General features: G+C 40.0%; 1 protein-coding gene across 4 annotated transcripts in view; it reads left to right on the plus strand.

The window, feature by feature from the left end:
* Positions 1–23,480, plus strand: part of c26h19orf44 (chromosome 26 C19orf44 homolog) — a 57,315-nt gene extending 33,835 nt beyond the window's left edge. For all 4 annotated transcript variants that reach the window (XM_072244003.1, XM_072244001.1, XM_072244002.1 and 1 more), the window contains 6 exons: positions 9,593–9,806; positions 12,367–12,449; positions 16,276–16,852; positions 20,734–20,829; positions 22,276–22,442; positions 22,982–23,480. In XM_072244003.1, the coding sequence (XP_072100104.1) occupies positions 9,593–9,806; positions 12,367–12,449; positions 16,276–16,852; positions 20,734–20,829; positions 22,276–22,442; positions 22,982–23,071 (1,227 nt within the window). In that variant the 3' untranslated portion in view covers positions 23,072–23,480. The remainder of the gene's footprint in view (positions 1–9,592; positions 9,807–12,366; positions 12,450–16,275; positions 16,853–20,733; positions 20,830–22,275; positions 22,443–22,981) is intronic.
* Positions 23,481–23,996: the final 516 nt, after the last annotated feature.

Consider the following 23,996-nt stretch of genomic DNA (forward strand, 5'->3'; position numbering starts at 1 on the left):
ATTATTTCACTGCCGGTGTACATTTTTATCTTGTTTTTAATGCAGGAAGCATTTCCGAAACCTATCTCAAGTGCCATATCAAAGTGAGAAACTAAATTACCAATGGTTCTATTAAAAGCAGAGGGCCTTCTTCGTTAAGAGTATAGGCTGTCAGAATAGCGTAACACTTTTACAGTACCAGTGACCCAGGTTCAATTCCACCAGTGTTTGTTGTTTATGTTGATTGTACTTTCTTCCCACATTTCAAAGACATATGGGTATGTACAAACCCCATTTCCAGAAAAGTTGGGATATTTTCCAAAATGCAATAGAAACAAAAATCTGTGATATGTTAATTCATGTGAACCTTTATTTGACTGACAAAAGTACAAAGAATAAATTTTCAATAGTTTTACTGACCAACTTAATTGTATTTTGTAAACATACACAAATTTAGAATTTGATGGCTGCAACACACTCAACAAAAGTTGGGACAGAGGCATGTTTACCATTGTGTTACATCACCTTTCCTTTTATTAACACTTTTTAATCATTTTGGAACTGAGGATACTAATTGTGGTAGATTTGCAATTGGAAATTTTGTCCATTCTTGCTTGATATAAGACTTCAGCTGCTCAACAGTCCGTGGTCTCTGTTGTCTGATTCTCCTCTTCATGATGCGCCATACATTTTCAATAGGAGATAGATCTGGACTGGCAGCAGGCCAGTCAAGCACACGCACTCTGTGTCTACAAAGCCACACTGTTGTAGCCCGTGCAGAATGTGGTCTGGCATTGTCCTGCTGAAATAAGCATGGACGTCCTGCGAAGAGACATCGCCTTGATGGCAACATATATCTCTCGAAAATCCTAATATATGCCTCAGAGTCATTGGTACCTTCACATACATGCAACTCACCCATGCCGTGGGCACTGATGCACCCCCATACCATCACAGATGCTGGCTTTTGCACCTTTCACTGATAACAATCTGGATGATCGTTTTCATCTTTGGCACGGAGAACTCGACGCCCGTGTTTTCCGAAAACTAGCTGAAATGTGGACTCATCTGACCACAGCACACGGTTCCACAGTCTTTCGGTCCATCTGAGATGAGCTCGTGCCCAGAGAACTCGCTGGCGTTTCTGCATAAAGTTGATGTATGGCTTCCTCCTTGCGTAATACAGTTTCAAGTTGCATTTCTGGATGCAGCAACGGACTGTGTTGAGTGACAATGGTTTTCTGAAGTACTCCTGAGCCCAGGTGGCTATAATTGTCACAGTAGCATGACGGTTTCTTAGGCAGTGCCGCCTGAGGGCTCGAAGATCACGCGTATTCAACAGTGGTTTCCGACCTTGCCCTTTACGCACTGAGATGTCTCTGAATTCTCTGAATCTTTTCACAATATTATGTACTGTAGATGTTGAAAGACCTAAATTCTCTGCAATCTTGCACTGGGAGATGTTCCTTTTGAACTGACTAACAATTCTCTCTCGAATTTTGGCACAAAGGTGTGAGCCACGACCCATTCTTGCTTGCAAAGACTGAGCCTTTGATGGACGCTACTCTTATACCCAGTCATGATACCTCACCTGCTACCAATTAGCCTGCTTAATGTGGAGTCTTCCAAATCGGTGTTACTGGAATATTCTGTGCACTTTTCAGTCTTATTTTAACTCTGTCCCAACTTTTGTTGAGTGTGTTGCAGCCATCAAATTCTAAATTCGTGTATATTTACAAAATACAATTGAGTTGGTCAGTAAAACTATTGAAAATCTTTTCTTTGTACTTTTGTCAGTTAAATAAAGGTTACGTGAATTAACGTATCACAGATTTTTGTTTTTATTGCATTTTGGAAAATATCCCAACTTTTCTGGAAATGGGGTTTGTAGTTTAATTGGTCACATGGGTGTAATTGGGCTGGATGGCTTTTTACTATGCTGCATCTCTCAATAAAAGTAAATAATTAAAGAAATATAAGGAAGAATGAACTAGTATTAGGGCATGTCATCATAAGTTTGCTTAAAGAGGTAGGATTTATGGAGGGTTGTGAAAGAAAAGAATGGAGAACTTTTGGTGGGAATTCTAGGTAAATAAAAGCAAAGCAACCAATGGTGGAGGAAAAGATGTTGGAAATGTATGGGAAATAAGAATTGGAGAAGCACAGATTGAGAATTTTTTTAGATTATGAGAGCACTCAGTCCTCTTTTATTGTCATTTAGAAATGCGTATATGCATTAAGAAATGATACAATGTTTCTCCGGAGTGATATCACAGAAAACAAGACAAACCAAAGACTAACATTGACAGAACCACATAATTATAATATATAGTTACAGCAGTGCAAAGCGATACCATAATTTGTTGAAGAACAAACCATGGGCAGGGTAAAAGAAAGTCTCAAAGCCCCCGAGTCGATCAACTCCCGAGTCCCCGATAGCAGGCGGCAAAAGGGAGAAACTCCCTGCCATAAACCTCCAGGCAACGTCAACTTGCCGATGTCTTGGAAGCAGCCGACCATAGCCGACACTGAGTCCATCTGAAAACTTCAAGCCTCCGACCAGCCCCTCCGATACAGCCTCCTGAATGCCATCCTCTGCCGAACGCCTTCGACTTAGCCCCGGCTGCTGAAACAAACAAAGCCGAGGATTCGGGGCCTTCTGCTCCGGAGATTCCCATTACCACACAGTAGTAGTGGCAACGAAGTGGGCATTTCAGAAGTTTTCCAGATGTTCCTCTGTACTCTCACGTCCATCTCCATCAAATCAGAATTGTGCACAGTCCCATACTTGACAGATTACAGATATCATTCACCGGAGAGGCGGTGTGCGCTGCTGTCGTCCCGCCATCTTCTCCTCCTAATTTTAGGGTTGAAAGAGTTTACAGAGACTTACAGAGGTGAGAGAATGGCAGTATTTGAATTTAATGATGAAAATTTTAGGACAGATACATTGGTCCACCAAATATTGTAGTGTAGTAAGCACAAACATATGTGCAGTGCAAATTATGATGCAGTCAATGATATTTTAAATGAGTTTAACATCTGAGGATATACATTGTATCGTATGGACAGGCAGGTAGGCAGAGGGTGTAGGGTGGCTTTGTTGCTAAAAAATGAAATCAAATCCTTAGAAAGAGATGACATAAGATGTAGAATCCTTGTTAAGAAAACTGCAAGGGTTGTATACAGGCTTTTGAACAGTAGCCAGGATGTGGGGTACAAATTACAGCAGTAGATAGAATAGGCATGTAAAAAGGACAATGTTATGATAGTCATGGGGGATTTCAATATGTAGATAGATTGGGAAAATCAGGATGGTGCTGGATCCCAAGAGAAGGGCTATGATGTACAATGCCTAATATGTTGGCTTTTTCAGCAGCTTGTTTGAGGCCACTAGGAAAAAGGCAATTCTGGATTGAGTGTTGAATAATGAACAAGATTGGATTAGGGAGTTTAAGATAAAGGAACCCTTAGGAGGTAGTGATCATAATATAATAGAATTCACCCTGCAGTTTGAGAGGGAGAAGCTAAAAGCAGATGTATCAGTTTTACAGTGGAGTAAAGGAAATTACAAAGGCACGAGAGAGGAGCTGGCCAAAGTAGATTGGATGGGGACACCAGAAGAGATGATGGCAGAACAGCAATGGTTGGAGTTTCTGGGAGCAATTCAGAAGGTGCAGTATAGATAGATCCCAAAAATTGGTAGTATTCTAAAAGGAAGATGAGTCGACTGTGGCTGACAAAGGAAGTCAAACACATCATAAAAGCAAAAGAGAGGGCATATAATATAGCAAAAAATAGTGGGAAGCTAGAAGATTGAGAAGCTTTTAAAAACCAACAAAAGGCAACTAAAAAAGCTGTGAGAGAAAAGATAATATAAATATATTGTATTAATATTGATAGTCAATAATATAATAGAGGATACCAGAAGTTTTTTTTGAACATATAAAGAGTAAAGGAGAGGTGAGAGTGGATATCAGAGTGTTGAAAAATGTCACTGGAGAGGTAGTAATAGGGACAAAGAAGTAATGGAAGAACTCATTAAATATTTTGTGCCAGTCTTTACTGTGGAAGACTCCAGCAGTATGCCAGAAATTCAAGAGTGTCAGGGGGCAGAAGTGAGTGTATTTGTTATTACTAAAGAGAAGATGCTTGGGAAGCTGAAAGGTCTGAAGGGTAGATACATCACCAGGACTACACCCCAGGGTTCTGAAAGAGGTAGCTGAAGAAATCGTGGAGGCATTAGTAGTGATATTTAAAGAATGGTTCCAGATTACTGGAAAATTGCAAATGTCACTCCACCCTTTAAGGGAGGCAAAAGGCCTGTTACCTTGACTTCAATAATTGAGAAGATGTTGGAGTCCATTATTAAGGTTGATGTTTCAAGGTATTTGGAGGCACATGATAAAATAGGCCAAATTCAGCATGGCTTCCTTAAGAGGAAATCATGCCAGACAAATCTGTTGGTATTCTTTGAGGAAATAACAGGGAAGATGGACAAAGGAGAGTCAGTGAATGTTATTTACCTGGATTTTCAGAAGGCCTTTGGCAAGGTGCCTTACACGAGCTGCTAAACATGATAAGAGCTCACATTATTACCAGAAAGATACTTGCATAGATAGAAGCAACACACACAAAATGCTGGAAGAGCTCAGCAGGCCAGGCAGCATCTATGGAAAAGAGTCAACAGTTGACATTTCAGATTGAGACCTTTCATCAGGAGTGGAGGAAAAGAAGATGAAAAATTAGAGTAAGAAGGTGGGGGAAGGGGAGGAAGAAATACAAGATAGTAGGTAATAGGTGAAACCAGGGGTGGGAGAGGAGTGAATTAAAGGGGTGAAGTAGAAAGCTCAGAAGTCAATTGGTGAAGGAGATAAAGGGCTGGAGAAGGGGGAATCTGATAGAGGACAAAAGGCCAGGAAAGAAAGGGAAGGGGGAGGAGCACCAGAGGTGGTGATGGGTAGGTAAGGAGATAAGGTGAAAGAGGGAAATAGGGATTGAGGAATGGTGAAGAAGAGGGGGGAGGCTAATGACCATAATCGATGTTCATGGCATCAGGTTGGAGGTTACTCAGATGGAATATAAGGTGTTGCCCCTCCAACCTGAGTGTAGCCTCATCGTCCATGGTCTTCTGTCCTCTCCTATCAGATTTCCCCCTTCTCCAGCCCTTTATCTCTTTCACCAATCGATTTCCCAGCTTTGTACTTCACCCTTCCCACCCCCATGCCCCCCCCGCCCCCGGTTCACTTATCACCTGTTACCTTGATTTTCTTCCTCCTGTCATCCCAACTTCTTACTCTGAATTTTTATCTATTTTCTCCAGTCCTGACGTAGGGTCTCAACCTGAAACGTCAACTGTATTTTTTTTCATAGATGCTGCCTGTGCCTGTGCCCGGCCTGCTGAGTTCCTCCAGCATTTTGTGTGTGTTGCTTGGCTTTCCAGCATCTGCATGTTTCTCTTGGTTTAACATGGAAGAAGATTAGATGACCTGCAGGAATCAGAGTGGGAATAAAGGAAGCCTTTCCAGTTAGCTGACGGGGACTAGTGATGTTCAATGTCGAGACAACTTCTTCTCATGTTACGTGTCAATGATTTGGATGACGGAATTGATGGCTTTGTGGCCAAATTTGTAGATGGTATGAAGACAGGTGGAGGAATAATTAGTGTTGAGGAAGCAGGGAGTATGCAGAAGGACTTAGATAGATTTGGAGAACTGGGTAAAGAAGTGTTAGATGGAATATAGTGTAGGGAAGTTTTTGGTCATGTAGTAGAAATAAAGGTGTAGACTATTTTGTAAATGGAGGAAGTATTCAGAAGTCAGAGGTACAAAGGGTCTTGGGAGTCCTTGTGCAGGATTCCATGAAGGTTAACTTGCAGGTTGCTTCAGTGGTAAGGAAGGCAAAAGCAATATTAGCATTTATTTCAAGAGGACTAGAATATAAAAGCAAGAATGTAATGCTGAAGCTTTATAAGGCATTGGTCAAATATTGTGAGCATTTTGTGCTCCTTATCCAGAAAGGATGTGCTGACATTGGAGAGGGTCCAGAGGAAGTTTGTGAGAATGATACCAGGAATGAAATGTTAATAGATGAGCATTTGATGGCTCTTGGCCTGTACTCACTGGAATTTAGAGGAATGAGTGGGAAATCTCATTGAAATATGTTGAAAAGCCTAGATAGAGTGAATTAGAGAGGATGTTCCCTATAGTGGTGAAGTCTAGGATCAGCCAGCCTAGTGTCAGAATAGTAGGACATCCCTTTGGAACGGAGATGAGGAGGAATTTCTTTAGCTAGAATTGTGGTGAATTTGTGGAATTTATTATTGCCACAAATGGCTGTTGAGGCCAAGTCATTGGGTATATTTAAAACATAGATTGATACATTCTTGATTAGTAAGGGGGAGAAGGCAAGAGAATAGGGATGAGAGGGGTAATAAATCAGCTATGATGGAATGGCAGAGCAGACTCGGAGCTGAATTGCCTAATTCTTCTCCTATGTCTTAAATGAGCTGAAGTTAATGGAGGGTGGAAAATACCGTATAAGGTTGTTCAAAAGCAACATGAAGACCACCTACTACAGAATTATTTAAGATTGTCTAAAAAATTCAGATATTGCATATTATAAACATTTGTAGATCAGTGTTATTCATAAATTTACAAAGTGGTGATCCTCGTTTGTACTAGTCATACAGGAAAATTGATAGGGTGGGGTGAAGGTTGGTGGTGGGTGAATGATTACACTCTGGTATATATTTTTGTTTGGAGTTGAGGTTATTATGGGAGCCCTTGGGCTTCAGAGTTTAAGAAAGTTATGGCAGTGGTCCCCAACCACTGCGAGGAAATGATATGATTTGGCAATTATGGAACAATATGAGTCAGCTGCACCTTTCCTCATTCCTTGTCATGCACTGTTGAACTTGAACACCGCCCCTCCCCCCCCCGGATCAGCTGATCCACAAGAATATTGTCAATATTACACCGGTCCGCGGTGCAAAAAATGTGGGGGACTCCTGACTTATGGGATTAGCCTGAAGATGTGAACATTGGTTCAAATGCTGGTGATATTCCACTTTTGTAGACCGTTTACAAGTTCCTTAACACTGCATATTTTACATAATTCTGGATTCCAACAGTGTGGTGTAGTCGTGGAGGATTTTAGGTTTTACAACAGTGTTCAGAAGGTGATCTAAGTGGAAGAACTTCTGTGTGAGATTATTGTGCAGGCCAGTCAGCTGGTTGGATTTGGCAATATTAAAACAGTTCCTTCTCCAATGCCAAACCTTGCAACTATTTATGGCAAAAATACTGTTAGAAGATGAAGGATGTTTGAAAAGAGTTAAATTTCAGAGATGAAATGAGATCAAAGCAGCACTTGATGAAGTGTGGTATCAAGGAGCCTGGTAAAACTAGTTCGTGGGCATTAAGAAGAAAACATTCCAATGATTGGAGTCATTACCTTTCTCAAAGGAAAATGGTTGTGATAAACACATTTTTATAGTTTAATATACTGTAGGAAGCCATTCAGCCCATCAATTCACTGCCAGCTGTCAGATAATTTCTATCAATGTCATTTTCCCCATCTGCAAAGATCTCTCATTTGCCCATCCTTCTCTGCCAGACCCGATTCGTCTTCCACCCATCTACACTAAGGGTCATTTACAGAAGCCACTCAACCTACCAGCACAGCTTTGGGATGGGGGAGGGGTAGAGAAAAAATGTGCAAACTCCATGCACCTACCACCTGAGAGCAAAGAACAAACTTGGTTAGATGGAGCTCAGAGGCGGCAGAGATTATAGCCAGACCTTTGTGCATCACTCGCAGTGATTACCGTGTGTTTTGCACTTATTCTCTGCTTGGTTTCGTGAAGATATTTTTTAAAATGTCAAAAAGGCCTGCAGTTACCCCCTACGGGTTATAGTGAAATGAAAAAGATGAAGTATTTATGTTTATCTATAACACAGGAAGTCAAGTTGTTAGAAAAACTTGACAGCAGTGTAAGTATGACGCATCTGACAGAGGGGTATGCAGTTAGAATGACCACCATCTACCACCTGAAGAAACAGAAGGACAAACTATTAAACTTCTGTGCTGAATGATCAGAAGTTAATGAAAAATAGAAAAACACTGCATAAAGTGGAAAAATAAAGATCTCAATTGTGTATTGAAAGAGTGGATCTTTCATGATAAAGTGAAAATTGAAGGTAATTGTAAATAATCAGTAGGTTGGTTGCAGAAGTTTAAGAAAAGATACAGCATTAAGTTTTTAAGGGTTTGTGGTGACAAAGTGTCTGCTGATCACAAAGCAACAGAGAAATTCATTATGTGTTTGTCAAGATTGTCACTGATAAAAATCTAACACTGAACAGGTGCATCATTACATAGGTGTAATGAACAAGTATAAGACAAAGACTGCTTACCGGTAGCCCATAAATTCAGTCAGGAACAATGGTGATGCCTAACAGCCACTGACTGTTGCCATCTATGTGGCCAAGGTAGTGATAGACCATAAGATATAGTAGCAGAATTAGGTCATTTGGCCCATTGGGTCTGCTCCGTAAGATGGTTTGCCTTTCTGTACACATTGTTTCATATACAAAATTATTACAAATATTATATAAAACTGTACTCAGGATTTATGTATGAGCTGTATATGTAATATAAATGGATTTTATGTTTAGTCTTGAGTTTCATCCCCAAATTATCTCATTATATAGATGCAAATATTCCAAAATTTAAAAAAATCCAAAACACCTCCAGCCCCAAGCATTTCAACCTATATCAGTGATAGTGACCATGAATCTATCGGATAGTCATTTTTAAAAATGAAATTATTTTACTTATTTTAGGCTAGGAAATTTGCCATCTGACTTGTGTGATGATTTATATCGGTCTCTGAAATTGATACTTTGTTCCTTGTTAGAGATGGACAATAAATGATAAACTTGCTACCAACATCACATTATGAAGGAATAAAACATCTTTGCCATTCTGAACACACCCAATTACTTGTATTTTCCATCAATCAGCTAATATTCTTTTCATGGTGCCTCATTACATTCATAGTTATAAACTATGGGACCAGACAACATCTTGGCTGTGGTGCTAAAAAACTGAAACAGCCACACCTCAATTCTAAGCTGTTTCAACACTAGCATCTATACAATAATGAACAAAATTGCCAAGAAAGGTTCAATCTGCAAAATGCAGGACAGATCTGATCCAGCTAGTTATTGTTCCCTAGATGAGTATGAAAACAGCACAAATGTATTAGAAGCTGTGTCAAACAGCACTTGTTTACCAATAATCTGCTCACCAAAAGCTTAGTCTGGATTTTACCAGGACCACTCAACTCCAGATCTGATTTCCTGAAGCGAGGTGGGAGTGGTTGCATTGTAGCAATATTTTACTAAGTGTGGCAACAGGGAACTCTAGTGAAATTAAAGTAATAGGAATTATTGTAGGTTAGGGAAGGCTTTCAACCACTGAGATTTTTTCCAGTTCTGCATAGTCCTTGGTCTAGGTAAAAACCCTTAAATAATAAGCCACTGGAAAAGTTGTTGATTACAAGTTGGTCAAACTGGCCTCCTTTTTGACTCCTTCATTTTACTTGTAGTCTGTCGTGAGAAAATATCCAAGGAGCCATCTAAGATTGCCTTCTCCACCCAGTGCTGGCTCCCCACAGCTGAGTCTGTCTCCAAGGATGAAATTTGTAAAACGTATCCCAGTGTCTTCAACTGAACAAAGTGAGATTAAATCTCTGGATGAGCTCTTTACCGAGCCTTCTGCTACTGAGGATGTCAGAAGCCTTGACAGTGAGACCTCTGATGGTGAGTACCTAATTGAATCCTGAATTGAGTTGAGCAAAAACATTAAAATTGGATTCCTTTTTAAGGAATCCACTATTCGTGCTCTTGTTATTGCTGATCTCCACTTTATATCTATGCATAATCATGTAACAATAATAAGTTCCATTGAAAATTGTAGCAACAGGAAGGTATCATTTGGTCCAACAAATGAATTCAACCAGATTCTTTCTTAAAATATTTAGTGGTTAGTGATAGAACACTACAGCACAGAAATAGGCCCTTTACCCCATTCAGTCTGTGCTGATCTATTAATCTGCCTAGACCCTTCGACCTGCACCCAGACCATAGCCCGCCATACCCCTCCCATCCATGTACCTGTCACAATTTCTCTTAAATGTTGAAAATTGGGCTTGCATCCACCACTTGCATTGGCAGCTCATTCCCCGCTCTCCCCATCCTCAAGTGAAGAAGTCCCCCCTTAAATGTTTTACCTTTCACCATTGCCCCATGACCCCTAGTTGTTGTCTCACCCAACCCCAGTGGAAAAAATCTGCTTGCATTTACCTTATCTATACCTCTCATAATTTTGTATACCTCTATCAAGCCTCCCCCCAATCTTCTATGTTCTAAGGAATAAAGTCCTAACCTATGTCACCTTACCCAGTAACTCAGGTCCTCAAGCCCTGGCAACATCTTTGTAAATTTTTTCTGCACTCTCAGTTTTATTTACGTTTTTCTTGAAGGTACATGACCAAAACTGCACACAATACTTGAAAATAGGCCTCAACAACAATTTCAACATAACATCCCAACTCCTGTACTCAACACATTGATCTATGAAAGCCAATGTGCCAAAACGTTTCTTTTAGAATCTATCTACGTGTGATGTCACCTTCAAGGAATTGTGGATCTGTGTTCCCAGATCTTCTGTTCTGCTGCACTCCTCAGTGCCCTACTGCTCATTGTGCAAGACCTACCCTGGCTTGGTCCTCCCATAGTGGAACACCTCACACTTCTCTATATTAAATTTGCAGATGAGTTGTTTGAACTCATCCCAGGCTGATAAATTAATTTAGAGTCATAGAACACTGCAGCATAGAAACAGACCCCTTAGCCCATCTCTTGTTCCTCTCCACTCCTTGTAGCACATTAGTTGACAATCTTAACATTTCTTTAGGATTTGTCTATTTTTTTTATATAAGGCTGAATTGCTAGCTCGATACTCAACCCAGCACGGATGAAAATCGTGCAAGGAGCCGGCTGGATTTGAACCCCGGATCACTCGCCTTGAAGTGTGGTGCAGATGCCCCTATGCCACTGGCCATTTGGCCCATCTGGAGCCAAACTGTTAATTTGCCTAGTCCTAAAAACCTGCACCCAGACTATTGCCCTCCATAACCCTCCTGGCAATGTACTTATCCAAATTTCTCTGGAGTGTTGAAATCAAACCTGCATCCATCACTTCCACTCATTCCACACTCTCACCACCCTCCGAGTGAAGATGGTCTCCTTCATGTTCTCCTTAAATATTTCACCTTTCACCCTCTAGTTCTAGTCTCCCTCAAACTCAGTGGAAAAAGCCTGCTTACATTTACCCTGTATATCCACCATCAGTTTGCTGGAGTCCTACCGTGTAAGGTCACCTGCTCAGCCATGCCATTGACTGCTTCCCACTCCCTGGACCTAATAGAAACATGTTTACATGAACATGTATACTTGCACTTCCATCCCATATGAAGAATGATGTGAGTGTTCTCACTTCTTGCCGAAGCATGATCCAACCAGTTACCTTCCACCAACACACTTATTTATCTGGCTGAAATTGCTCTCACATTGAACAATATTTCCCTTAATTTGGGCTACTTGGAAGCACATGATAAAATAGGCCAAATTCAGCATGGTTTCCTTGAGGGGAAATTTTACCTAACTGAAATGTTGGAATTCTTTTTGAGGAAATGACAGGTAGAATAGACAAAGGTGTGTCAGTGAATGTTGTTTACTTGCATTTTCAGAAGGCCTTTGACAAGGTGCATACATGAGGCAGCTAAACATGGTAAGAGCCCATGGTATTACAGTAAGGTTACTAGCATAGACAGAAGATTGGCTGACTGGCAGGAGGCAAAGAGTGGGAATACAGGGGGCCTTTTCTGATTGGCTGCTGGTGACTACTGGTATTCCCCAGGGATTAGGGTTAGGACCACTTCTTTTCAATGATTTTGATGATGGAATTGATGGTTTTGTGGCCAAGTTTGCAGACAATACAAAGATAGGTGGAGGGGCAGGTAGTGTTGAGGAAGCGGGGAGTCTGCATAAGGACTTTGATACATTGGGGGAATGGGCAAGGAAGTGGTAGATGGAATATGTATAGGGAAGTGCATGGTCATGCACTTTGGTAGAAGGACTAATGACATTGACTCTGCCATGGCTTCACATGACCCCGTACCCCACAGGTGCTGCTCAACCCACTGGATTCATTCAGTCGTTATTTGCAATTGGAGATATTATTCCAGTAGCTGTGCTATAATGTACAACAGTAGTTTAAATCCAGTAAGCTTTCTAACTTATTCCTTGTCTTTTTCAGAATTCAAACTAAATATTTTGACTCTGGAGGATTTGATTCCAGCTGTAGAACAGAAAAGTACAAAAATATCACCAACTTTGAAGGTGACTTCTTTGTTCATTTTAATTATTTCAAGGCAGGAGATTGGGGCTGAGAGGGAAATGGGTTAGCCATGATGAAATGGTGGCGCAGACTTGATGGGCCAATAGGCCTAACTCTGCTCTGAAGTTGCAGGAGACGAGTAGCTGGGTGACTGTCAGGAGAAATGGAAATGTGATTAGGCAGTTAGCACAGAGAACCCTTCAAAAATAAGTATACAGTTTTGGATACTGTTGTGGGGGATGACGTCCCAGGGGAATGACTGTCAGGAGAAATGGAAATGTGATTAGGCAGTTAACACAGAGAACCCTTCAAAAATAAGTATACAGTTTTGGATACTGTTGTGGGTGATGAGGTCCCAGGGGAATGCCACGGAGATCAGGTTGCTGGCACAGAGCATGGGTCCGTGGTGCAGAAAGGAAAGAGGGGAAAAAAGAGCAGTAGTGATAGGGGACTCAATAGTCAGAGGAACAGAGAGGAGATTCTGTGGACGTGAATGAGACACCCGAATGGTATGTTATCTTCCAGGTACCAGGGTCAGGGACGTCTCGGATCATGTCCACAGCATTTTGGAGAGGGAGGGAGAATAGCCAGATGTCTTGGTACATATTGGTACCAGTAACATAGGAAGGAAAAGCACAGAGGTCCTGAAGAGAGAATTTAGAGAGCTAGACAGAGTAGATCTGGAAAGGATGTTTCCCTTGGTGGGGGAGTCCAAGACAAGAGGGTACAGCCTCAGGATAGAGGGGCATCCATGTAAAACAGAGATGAAGGGAAATTTCTTTAGCCAGAGGGTGGTGAATTTGTTACCACAGCCAGCTGTGGAGGCCAGGTTGCTGGGTGTACTTAATATTGATGGATTATTAATTGACACAGATTCATAGGTTAGCGGGAGAAAGCCAGGGAGTGGGGCTGAGGCGGCGAGGAAAGGATCAGCCATGATTGAATGGCGGAGCAGACTCGATGGGCCAAATGACCCAATTCTGCTCCTATGTCTTATGCTCTTGTAGGTTTTATTATGTCTTAGAACTTAGGACATAGGCCATTTGGCCCATTGAGACTGCTCTGCCATTCCGTCAAGGCTGATTTATTACTCCTTTCAACCCCATTCTCCTGCCTTCTCCCTTTGATGCCCTTACTAATCAAGAACCTATAACCCTCTGCTTTAAATATACCCCTTACCTTGGCCTCCACAGCTGACTGTGGCAATAAATTCAACACATCCACCACCCTGTACGTAAAGAAATTCCTCTTCATTTCTGTCCCAAGGTCACATCCTTCTATTTTGAGGCCACACCTCTAGTCCTAGACTCCCCCACTATAGGAAACATCCTCTCTTCATACACCCTATCTTGATTTTTCGATATTAGATAAGTTTCAAAGTGATTTCCCCCCCCCCCGCCTCCTGCCCCACCATTCTTCTAAACTCCAGCAACTACAGGCCCATCAAACATGTGTTAACCCTTTTATTTCTGGGATAAATCTCATGAAGCTCCTCTAGATCCTCTCCAAGGCCAGCACATCCTTTCTTAGATAAAGGGCCCAAAATTGCTCACAATACTCCAAGTATAATTCTGACCAATGCCTTATAAATATCATCTTGTCGAATCCATCATAAGCTTAAAAATTTTTGTAATAACTTGCAATTCCTTTAATCTACCAGTCAAATATATTTTAAGAGCTCACTTAAGTATTACAATGAAGCTTATGCTTATAACAGCACAGGATCAGCACTTGAGATTTTGAACAGACAGGAGTTGTGTATTGCTTTTTCTTATAGTCTGGTTTTCCTGATCCTCTTTTTGATGTGCTTGGAAAAGTTGAACAATACATTTCGCTAACATGCAGTGCACTGATGATCATAGAAGGATGCAACAATAAGTTTCCTGAAAGTTATTGAGAAATCAAAGTTAGTGAATGGCTGGATCTTCTGTTCTGAGCTGGAAAATGGCAAGTTCAAGGTTGCAGTCCAATGTTAGACCCCACATCTGACACCGAATCTGCACTAGTTTAGACTTGGCACAGAACCTGCTATCTAATTGATTTGAACTGAGAGGAATGGCTGCAAGATAGAAGGTTAATCACAATGTTTTTTTTTTGTGAATTACTTGGATCCAGCTTTAAGTTTTTGGTTACAATATTGCACAATATTAATTTGACTTGTAAGTTGATTATTTTTTTTCTTGGCTGCCCATATTAATGGTCTTAAAACCCAGCAGAATAGAAGTGAATGCAGTCAAATACACTTGGTGACTACACAGTTATAAGCGACTAAATGTTGAATTTATGCACATATTTCAGGTATAGCTTAATGTGCTATATTTTCGGAAGATTTATGGCAAATTCTGGTTCCACTAATTTTAAGCCAATTTTTATTTTCTGAGTATAGACAAAAAGTGCTGTCTATACTCAGCATACTGTGACAGGCCAGGCAGCATTGTAGAAAGGGAAACACAATTAACTTCTCAGGTCAAAGATCTCTGGTCAGAAATGGCAAAGAGAAAAAATGAATTGGCTTCAAATTGCAGAGATGGTGAGGGACCAGGAAAAAAGGAATAACTCTGATGAAATAACGCTGAGATAAGCTGTAAATCTGGTTTGATGTGTCAAGGGGGCAGTTAGAGAGAGAACTTGAACATGAGGGAGAAAAAGAACTGTGAAATATGGACTATTTGAGAGTAAAAGCTATAGGGCGTACCAGCAAGGCAGGAAGTGCAAATGGAGAGAGAAAACTGAGCCACTATCACAGACAAACAGGCCAGATCCAATAAGACAGAGAAAACAAAGTAAATTGAGTTTGAGGAAAATCATTTTATTTTGCTCTGAGTCCTTTGCCCTTCCCTTTTCCAATACATTGGTTGACAGTGCTATCAACTGAATCTCTATTTATTTGAAAGTGGCATTAAGGTGGTGAAAAAAATCACTTAGCACGCTAGCCTTCATCAGTAAGGGCATTGACTGTAGGAGTTCAGCCATTATGTTGCAGTTGTACAGATTGTTGGTGGGCTGCGCTTGGAGTACTGTGTGCAGGTTTGGTCATGTTATAGGAAAGATGTGGTTAAACTGGAAAGAGAGCAGAAAGTATTTATAAGGATGTTACCATTACTAGGGGGCTTGAGTTATAGGGAGAGGTTGGCCATGCTTAGTCTTTTCCTTGCAACACAGGAGAATGAGGAGAGACCTTGTAGAAATGTTTAAAATTGTAATAGGCATAGATAAGGTGGGTGGTAATAGTCTTTTCCCCAAAAGTATGGGAGTCTAAAAATGGGCCGTAGTATGAGGGGAAAGATTTGAAATAGACCTGAGGGGCAGTTTTTTCTACACAGGTTCTGGTGAGTTTATGGAACGAAGTGGTTGAGACAGGTACAGTAGTTTCATTTAAGAAGCACTTGGATAGGTACTAGAGGGATATGGGTCAAATATAGGAAACTGGGAGTAGCTGGAGTGGCATTCTGGTCGTTGGACTGAAGTGCCTGTATCTATGCCGTGTTGCTCTCTGAGTGTATGCTTTGCTTTTGTGGCATTATTGACTAATTCTGTCATTTAAGTTGGGAGTGAGAGTGACTGATTTTTAGCTTTTTCTCCTGTTGATCAGCTGATAAAACAAATTATAGTCTCATTCAAGAATTTCAAAAGTGTAAATGACTCAAATCACTACTCATCAGTGTATTTAGCACCAAACTATCAAAGAGTTACAGTATAGTTTATGATAGTCATGTTTGAGGAACTAGTAATTTAATATGTTGTATCTCTAAATAATTATTTTTACTTTAATCTCATGCAATGTTTAATAAAAGCTCAGTTTGTTAGTGTGTGTGTGTTTTTTTTAAGGATGAAGAGGGACAGCACTTGGGTGTTCCAAGCACACAGTCAACTTGTCACAATTTAAGGTCAAATGTGACAAGTGAGCTTGTCCGTTCATGTCTTCAGTCCACTAAACTTTCAAGAGAGAAAGATGCAAATCACTTGGAAAATGAGATTTGGGCAAAATCTGATGCAACTGGAAGTGAAATCTCTGAATATTTAAATGGAGATTCTAATGTGTCAAGGAAGGAAAGAAAATCTTCAGAGAAATTGGCTGAACAATTAGAAGAGGATGATCTGAACACTAAGTGTTCCGAATATTCAGAAGACTTTGAAACTTCTAACTGTGAAGTGTCCTCAGTAAAAATGGACCAGGGTGAATCACATTTTGAACAGTCATGTGAAGAGGAGTCAAGGACTGATTATTCTGATAACACTTCCTACTCAACCTCTTCATCCCCAGTTCCAGACCATTCCAAGTTGGCAACCTGCACAGAATCTCCCTGTTCGGATAGAAAAGTGTGGAAATCACTATCTAAAGTGACTGTGAAAGATACAGCCATACAGACACAGCTATCCAGTTTTCATTACACCTGGCACAAAGGTTAATCCATGAAAATTTTTATTTGCAGATTAATTGCCTTGTTTCTTCTTCCTTCCCTAAACTACTTCAGATCCCCTGAGGTACAGGTCACAATATTATAGAATTCAATGTGCAGTTCGATGGTGAACACCAAAGGACCAAAACCACTGAATTCAGCATTGAAAGGGCAATTTTAATGCTATGAAGGTGGAATTGTCTGAGGTGAACTGGGAAAATAAGCTGAGAGACACAGCAGTACTCAAGTGGCAGATACTCAAACAGCAAGTCAATAACAGTCAGCAGGAACTTAACCTAATTAGAAAGTTTAAAGTACAAAATTAATTTATTATCGAAGTACATATAGAACTGTGCAAAAGTCTTAGGCACAGAGCTAGAGCGCCTCAGACCTTTTACATAGTACTGTGTTTATGAACGTGAAGCAGAGGGCGAGTTTGTAAATCTGGCAGGATCAAAGGATGTTGGGAGTGAAAGGTAGAGCACCATGGGAGGGGTGTGGGACAGGTGGCAGAGAAGGAGTGCTGGGGATGTATGGGTGCAAACACCTCCAGCCCTGGGACACCAGGCAAAGTAATTTGATTCCAAACAATTGGTCTGATTATTACAGAATGTCTTTCTGGTGCTTCCTGCTCTCTCCTCTCTCTCTTCCCCCTTTCCCAACTGTAATTCCCTTCTCCCACTCAGTCCACAATAGAGACCCATGTCAGAATCAGGTTTATCATCACTGACATATGTCATGAAATATGACTTTTTTTATTGTGGCAGCTGTACGGTGCAAATGTCTTGGGCACCCAAGCTATATATATGTGCTAAGATTTTTGAGTCATGTACAGTACTACCCCGAGATTCATTTTCTTGCGGGTATTCACAGTAGATAAAAAGAAAGACAATGGAATCAATGAAGAACTACACACAAACAAAGACAAACAAGCAACCAATGTGCAAAAGAAGACAAACTGCAAATACAATAACAAACAAATAATAATAATATTGAGAACATGAGTTGTAGAGTCTTTGAAAGTGAGTCCATAAATTGTGGAATTAGTTCAGTGTTGAGATGAGTGAAGTTATCCACACTGGTTTAGGAGCCTGATGGTCGAAGGGTAAGAACCGTTCATGAACCTGGTGTTGTAGGAACTAAGGCCTCCTTCCCAATGGCAGCAGTGAGAAGAGAGCATAATCTGGATATTGGAAGTCCTTGATGATGGATACTACTTTATTGTGGTAATGCTTCTTGTAGATGTGCTCATTGGTGTAAAGGACTTTTACTGTGATTGACACTACTTTTTATAGGCTGTTTCGTTCAAGGGCATTGGTGTTTCCATTCCAGGTGGTAATGCAACCAGTCAGGATACTGTACAAAGTTTTAGATGACATGGTGAATCTGTGCAAAGTTTGAAGGAAGTAGAGGCACTTCCTTTGTAATGGCACTTACATACTGGTCCCAGGACAGATCCTCTGAAATGATAACACCAAAGAATTTAAAGTTACTGACCCTTTCCATGAGATACAGCCAAAATCCATGGTTAACAAGGGAGGTCAATGATCTATTAAATTGAAAAGTAGGACCTACTACTGGTGGAAGGCCAGGGGACTGGGAAGCTTTAGGATGGTTGAGTGAACTTGGCCTTTTCTCCTTGGAGCGAGGAGGATGAGAGATGACCTGATAGAAGTGCATAAGATGATGAGAGTTATTGATTGTGTGAATAGCCAAACGCTTTTTCCCAGGGCTGAAATAGCTAACACAAGGGGACATCATTTTAAGGTGCTTGGAAATAGGTACCAAGGGGATGTCAAGAGAAAGTTTTTCGCAATAGAGTCTTTTAAGAGACTCTTAGGTCGGTCCATGCAGCTTAGAAAAATAGAGGGTTATGTGGTAGTGTAATTCTAAGCAGTTTCTAGAGTAGGTTACATGGTTGGCACAACATTGTGGGCTGAAGTGCCAGTCTAAAGTGACTGTGCTGGAAAATAATGTGCTGTAGATTTCTATGGTCTGTGTTCAGCAGAGTAAGATAAAACTCAAAATGGGAAAATTGAATTTGAGAGTAAATTTTTGCTTTATCAAAACAAATGGTAAAAGTTTGTATAGATATATAAATAGGAAGAAGGCAACTATAATAGATGTGGGAACTTCAGTGAATGAGGCCAATGAATTAATTTGAAGAAACAATGACATGGCCAATATATTAAATCAATTCTTTGCATTATTCTTCAGCAGGGAAGTCACTACAAATATTCCTAAAGTAACAGATGGGTTAATTTTCATTAACAGAGGAACTTGTAAAAATCCAAATCAAAGGGGATAATTTGTTAGAGAAACTCAAGATAAATCACCAGAACCTGATAGGTTTTAAAAGAGGTAGCAGCGGAGTTGGTCAGTAGTTGATTGAAATCATTTAAAACCTGCTAAATTTCTGGAGAGTACTAGATTTCCTTTTTTAAAAAGGGAGGAAGACAAACAGCAGGAAATTATAGGAAGTTAGTTTAACATCTAGTTAGCAAAATGCAAGAGTCAGTAATCAAAGTAGAAATAGCTAATCTTTTAGGAAAGCTGAGCATAATTAAACCTAATCAGTAAAACCGTTCAAACTAAGACATCCATTGACTTCTAAAAGTGCATTTTTTTTTTTTTAAAGACACATTTTCATAGCTTTGAAAACAGTGGTTAAACCATTGCTGGCAGTCAGTTGGGAGACTGGGAGAGTTGACTGCTGAAATGCAGCACATGTTCCACATAATCCACAACTAGCCATCTGTTGTGATGATGCAAGAGGTGTTCAGTTAACCTTGAGGAGGAAGACTTTTGTCTTGTTACGATTCAAAGATGGGTCGTGTCTTCTATAAGAAATATAGGGATTACTTTGCAGACGGAACCAAACTGAGGTCATGAGTTTATTTTAACCCAGATGCAATTAAAATTTGAGTTTTCTATTCAATCAATGCTGTTGCTTGGGGGTGTAGCATCTTGGGCAAGGTTGATAATGACAGTCAGATACAGTAGATAGTGAAGTGGGGTTTGGGGGTTGTGGGGAGGTTGTCAATCATAACACCTTAAAAGGAGGATCTCAGCGATGGTGGGAATGCTGTTCAGAAAGATGCAGATCAGGATCTTACATAAAATGGAAAGGAGGCAAATCCCTCTGTGATTTTTCAAAGTCGGCTTTGTCTCCTGTCTTAGGTTGCCTTTGTTGTCATTTTCTTGAGAGTACTGGCATTATTCTATTCTAACCCAGCGGCAGAGAGGTCAGTCGCTAAGAAGTCTTTTTTTTTTCTCCTCAAGATGTTCATGATGTGTTGGAATTCATTGCCCTAGAGGGCTGTAAAGGCTCAAATATTGTGTATATTCAATACAGATATCAGTGGAATTTTGGATAGTAAATAAATCAAGTGATAGAGGTTCACCTTGGGAAATGGAACCAAGATCTTAGCATAGTAGAGCAGCCCTTAGGGACCAAATGGGCTATTCATGCTACTTTTTCAGTTTTTATGAAATACAAATATATCTTGTGTGTCTTGTACAGTATTTCTTTATTTCTAAAATCATCCTTTCACCACCCCATTGCCATCTTTCGTGAAATGTACTTTTGTATTTTGCTCCTTTTGTATTATTTCACACTTCTTTCAAAAAGACTTATTTGAAATAAATAAGTTATATTTGAAGAATTAGTAAGATGGAGAAGCAAAACCTTATGAGGCATTCTAAAAGCATTGTGAGATGTTTTATAAATACAAGACTTTTTAGTTATCCTTCCATAGCTTTTAAATATCTTATTTCCAAATAATTTCACCTTTAAAATTACTTAACAACATCTAGTATTGATTGCAGCTGTTGGTTTGGTTGCCAACTGTGTCATATAAATAAGTATACGCCACTCTTTTCACAGATGATGGAGTGGCAGTACTTGGAACATCTCTTGGGGCTGCAAGTGTGGATCCTACACCTATTGCCAGTCACATTATCAGCCCCGAGGCAATGGAAGGTAAATATTTTGCATAAAATCTTTTGTGAGAATATTGAACAGAAATATGCAGGTCTAGCAAAGCTGGAATGGAAAATGATGCTTAGTAATCTCTGATAAGTGGCTAAGGGATATTTAAATATCCAAAAGAAGGGAAAAATCACCTTTGCATCAGAACCTAGCTGGATGAAATATACTGTGGTTTTAAAAGAGCAAGTTTGAACCAGAGGATTAATCACAAACTTTCATAAAGAGCGAAGGAATAGGAAGCTGGACTTAATAGGATAGTGGAATTAATGAGATTCAAAACAGTTGATTCCACTCAAATCTATACTCTTTTAAGCAAGGTGATGTAACAATGGAAATTGTGTTGGAAAATTTCGTTAGAAATTTGAAATGTGGGACACTATTTCAACCTTGCAGGTGCATGTAAACTAATGTAGCCAAAGAAATAATTGGAGTAATATAGCGCCTTGTCAATAACTGGCTGTCTCAAAAGTACTTCATATACTAGTTGGGGTGATTTTAATCACCAATCCGCTAACCTCACAAGAGATAGATAAAAGACAGTTTAGATTTTATTAGCTGACACTGCAAAGATGGTTTTAATTTTCTAAAACAATTTGCGCTGTGTCTTCATGGAGACTATATTTGATTAGTGGCATTACATTGTACAGCATGCAGATCTCCCTTTGAGAAGTTAATATATAAAGTTCTGACTGTTTGAAATGTTCATAATTAAAGGCAATTCAATAAAGGATAGTTGACAATGCCATAGGGAGCACTATCATAAATCCAGTAAGGCTAGTGAACTGAGTAGAACAATAACTAAATGAGGAAGGCAAGGAGACCACAGTTGATATGAGAATCTAAAATTCTGCAATGCTTTCCTTGATACAACACCTACACCTGTTAGAATCAGGTGGGCTGGTCAGTGTGGCCAATTATTTTAATCAGTCAGGATAATTAGATGTACTACGTTCTGGACACCAAATCCTCCAATCCACACTCTGGGAGGATGGATGATAATGGTAATGGAAGTGTTAGTTGGCTGATTAAGGCAACACACATCAAAGTTGCTGGTGAACGCAGCAGGTCAGGCAGCATCTATAGGAAGAGGTACAGTCGATGTTTCGGGCCAGGACCCTGTGTTCACCAGCATTTTTCGTGTGTGTTGCTTGAATTTCCAGCATCTGCAGATTTCCTCATTCACTGATTAATTGTGGATTAATGTTTCATTACTTATATCAGAGGCACCTTTGACCTCGCATGATTATGGTATTAGAAAAGCAATACAAGGACATGGCCTATCAATTTATAAGAAAAATGGACACATATACAAAACTTAATAAAATATTAATTGTGCTACAAATGAAACCTGCCCATCTGAAATGACTGCAAAATTATGGATCATTGCACCGTGGTATAGTGAACTACTTATAACTGCCTCTGCTCATCAATCCACAGCATTGACTTCATACAGCCCTGCCAGCTTAGCTCTAAATGACATGCTGAAACAGCAGCTCACTCTGACTCGCCAGTTTGTGCAAGTCAGTCGTCTTCTCTACTTATCCATTGTTGCCTCAATAGAAGAGGATCAGTATCATTACACAACTTTGGAAGAAACTAAAGAGGTAAGAAAGTAGACCACATCTTCTTTTCTCAGTCAGCTGCTCCACAGGGGGATTGTGTGGCAGAATGCAGGACCCACTTTGTCCTGTGTTTATTTAGCACTGTCTGTTTTAGAAATACCTCAACCCTGATCTAAAGTGGACAGAAGATAGCACAATAAAATATTGGGAGGGGGGATTCAAAGTGTTGTATAGAAAATTAAAGTAAGAGGAACTAGTGTGGGGAACTAAATGTGGCCAACAAGCCATCGCTGACTGGGATCTAAAGGTTGACCAATAAACTTGTATTTATATAGTCTATTTTATATGACTTAATTACATCCAAAAGTATTTGAAAATAGTATTTGATACTTGTATCTCCATTGTTATAAAACTGATATTGTAATCGTCACCTTGATTACAAGAACATGTTCAATTACTTTAATTCAAGTATAACAACATAAGATGATACAGGCAGAGGCATTTTTTTTTCTTTATTCTTTAATTTGCTGTATTGCCAGTTGTTAAACCATTTCAACTTGTTGTACCCAATCCCTGCCTAGTTTGTCAGTAATCAGAGATCACCATCACTCACCTTGGAGCAGGCCCTGAAAGAGGTGCAAGACGAAATGGAGCAATATCATAACATGTGACGGCCTGGTTTGGAAGCAAGTACAGTTCTGGTAATGATGGAGAGAAGAGCAACTGCTCCCAAGATCAATATTCAAATTAATGTTACCCAGTAAAGCAATCACTGTGATCATGCTGACCTGTTAATGCTTGTTTTCAACCACTCATTCTGTGTAAATCCAGGTATTTAAATCCTACAGTAAACACATTTTAATCCTTTGCAATAATTACAAGTAGATGCATCTGGTAAAATGTACAGAGCAACTCTTACACTTTGTGCAAACAGACTGATTATCCCTGCAGAGTCTGCTAAATTTTCAGTTTCTTTGCATCAATAACAGTCAATTTGATGAACCATGTTCACTCATTAAATGTTTTGCATTTTATCGCAGTCTGACTCCCCTTGAGATTTGTTTGTAAGAAGAATTTGTATGTGAGATGAATTAATGAGAAGTACTTTTAAAGCCTTGTTGTGAATGCAGTCATTTGTTCAGTGTCCAGCAAATTAGGTAGTAAACTCATTACATTGTTTTGGGAGAATTGGTTGAAAGAATACCAGCAAGGAGATTCTGTTCAAATGTTGATATGTGCTCGTTAATAAAACTAGCCAGGTTTTGTATGATATGAAGCAGTATGGCAGGGAAACTATAGTTTTTCAGTGAAATTTGATTGTTAAAAATTCTTGTCCAGGCCCAGTCTCTCCCTATAGTCTGCTGGGGGAGAAGCTGACAGCGATGCAGGTGGATGCTCCCCTGGTGTCATGGGTTCTTGATTACCTGACTGGCAGACCACAGTACGTGTGCTTGCAACACTGTGTGTCCGACAGAGTGATCAGCAGCACTGGGGCTCCACAGGGGACTGTCTTGTCTCCCTTTCTCTTTACCATTTACACCTCGGACTTCAACTACTGCACGGAGTCTTGTCATCTTCAGAAGTTTTCGGATGACT

The sequence above is a fragment of the Mobula birostris genome, chromosome 26, assembly GCF_030028105.1.
Source record: "Mobula birostris isolate sMobBir1 chromosome 26, sMobBir1.hap1, whole genome shotgun sequence".
Taxonomy (NCBI): domain Eukaryota; kingdom Metazoa; phylum Chordata; class Chondrichthyes; order Myliobatiformes; family Myliobatidae; genus Mobula; species Mobula birostris.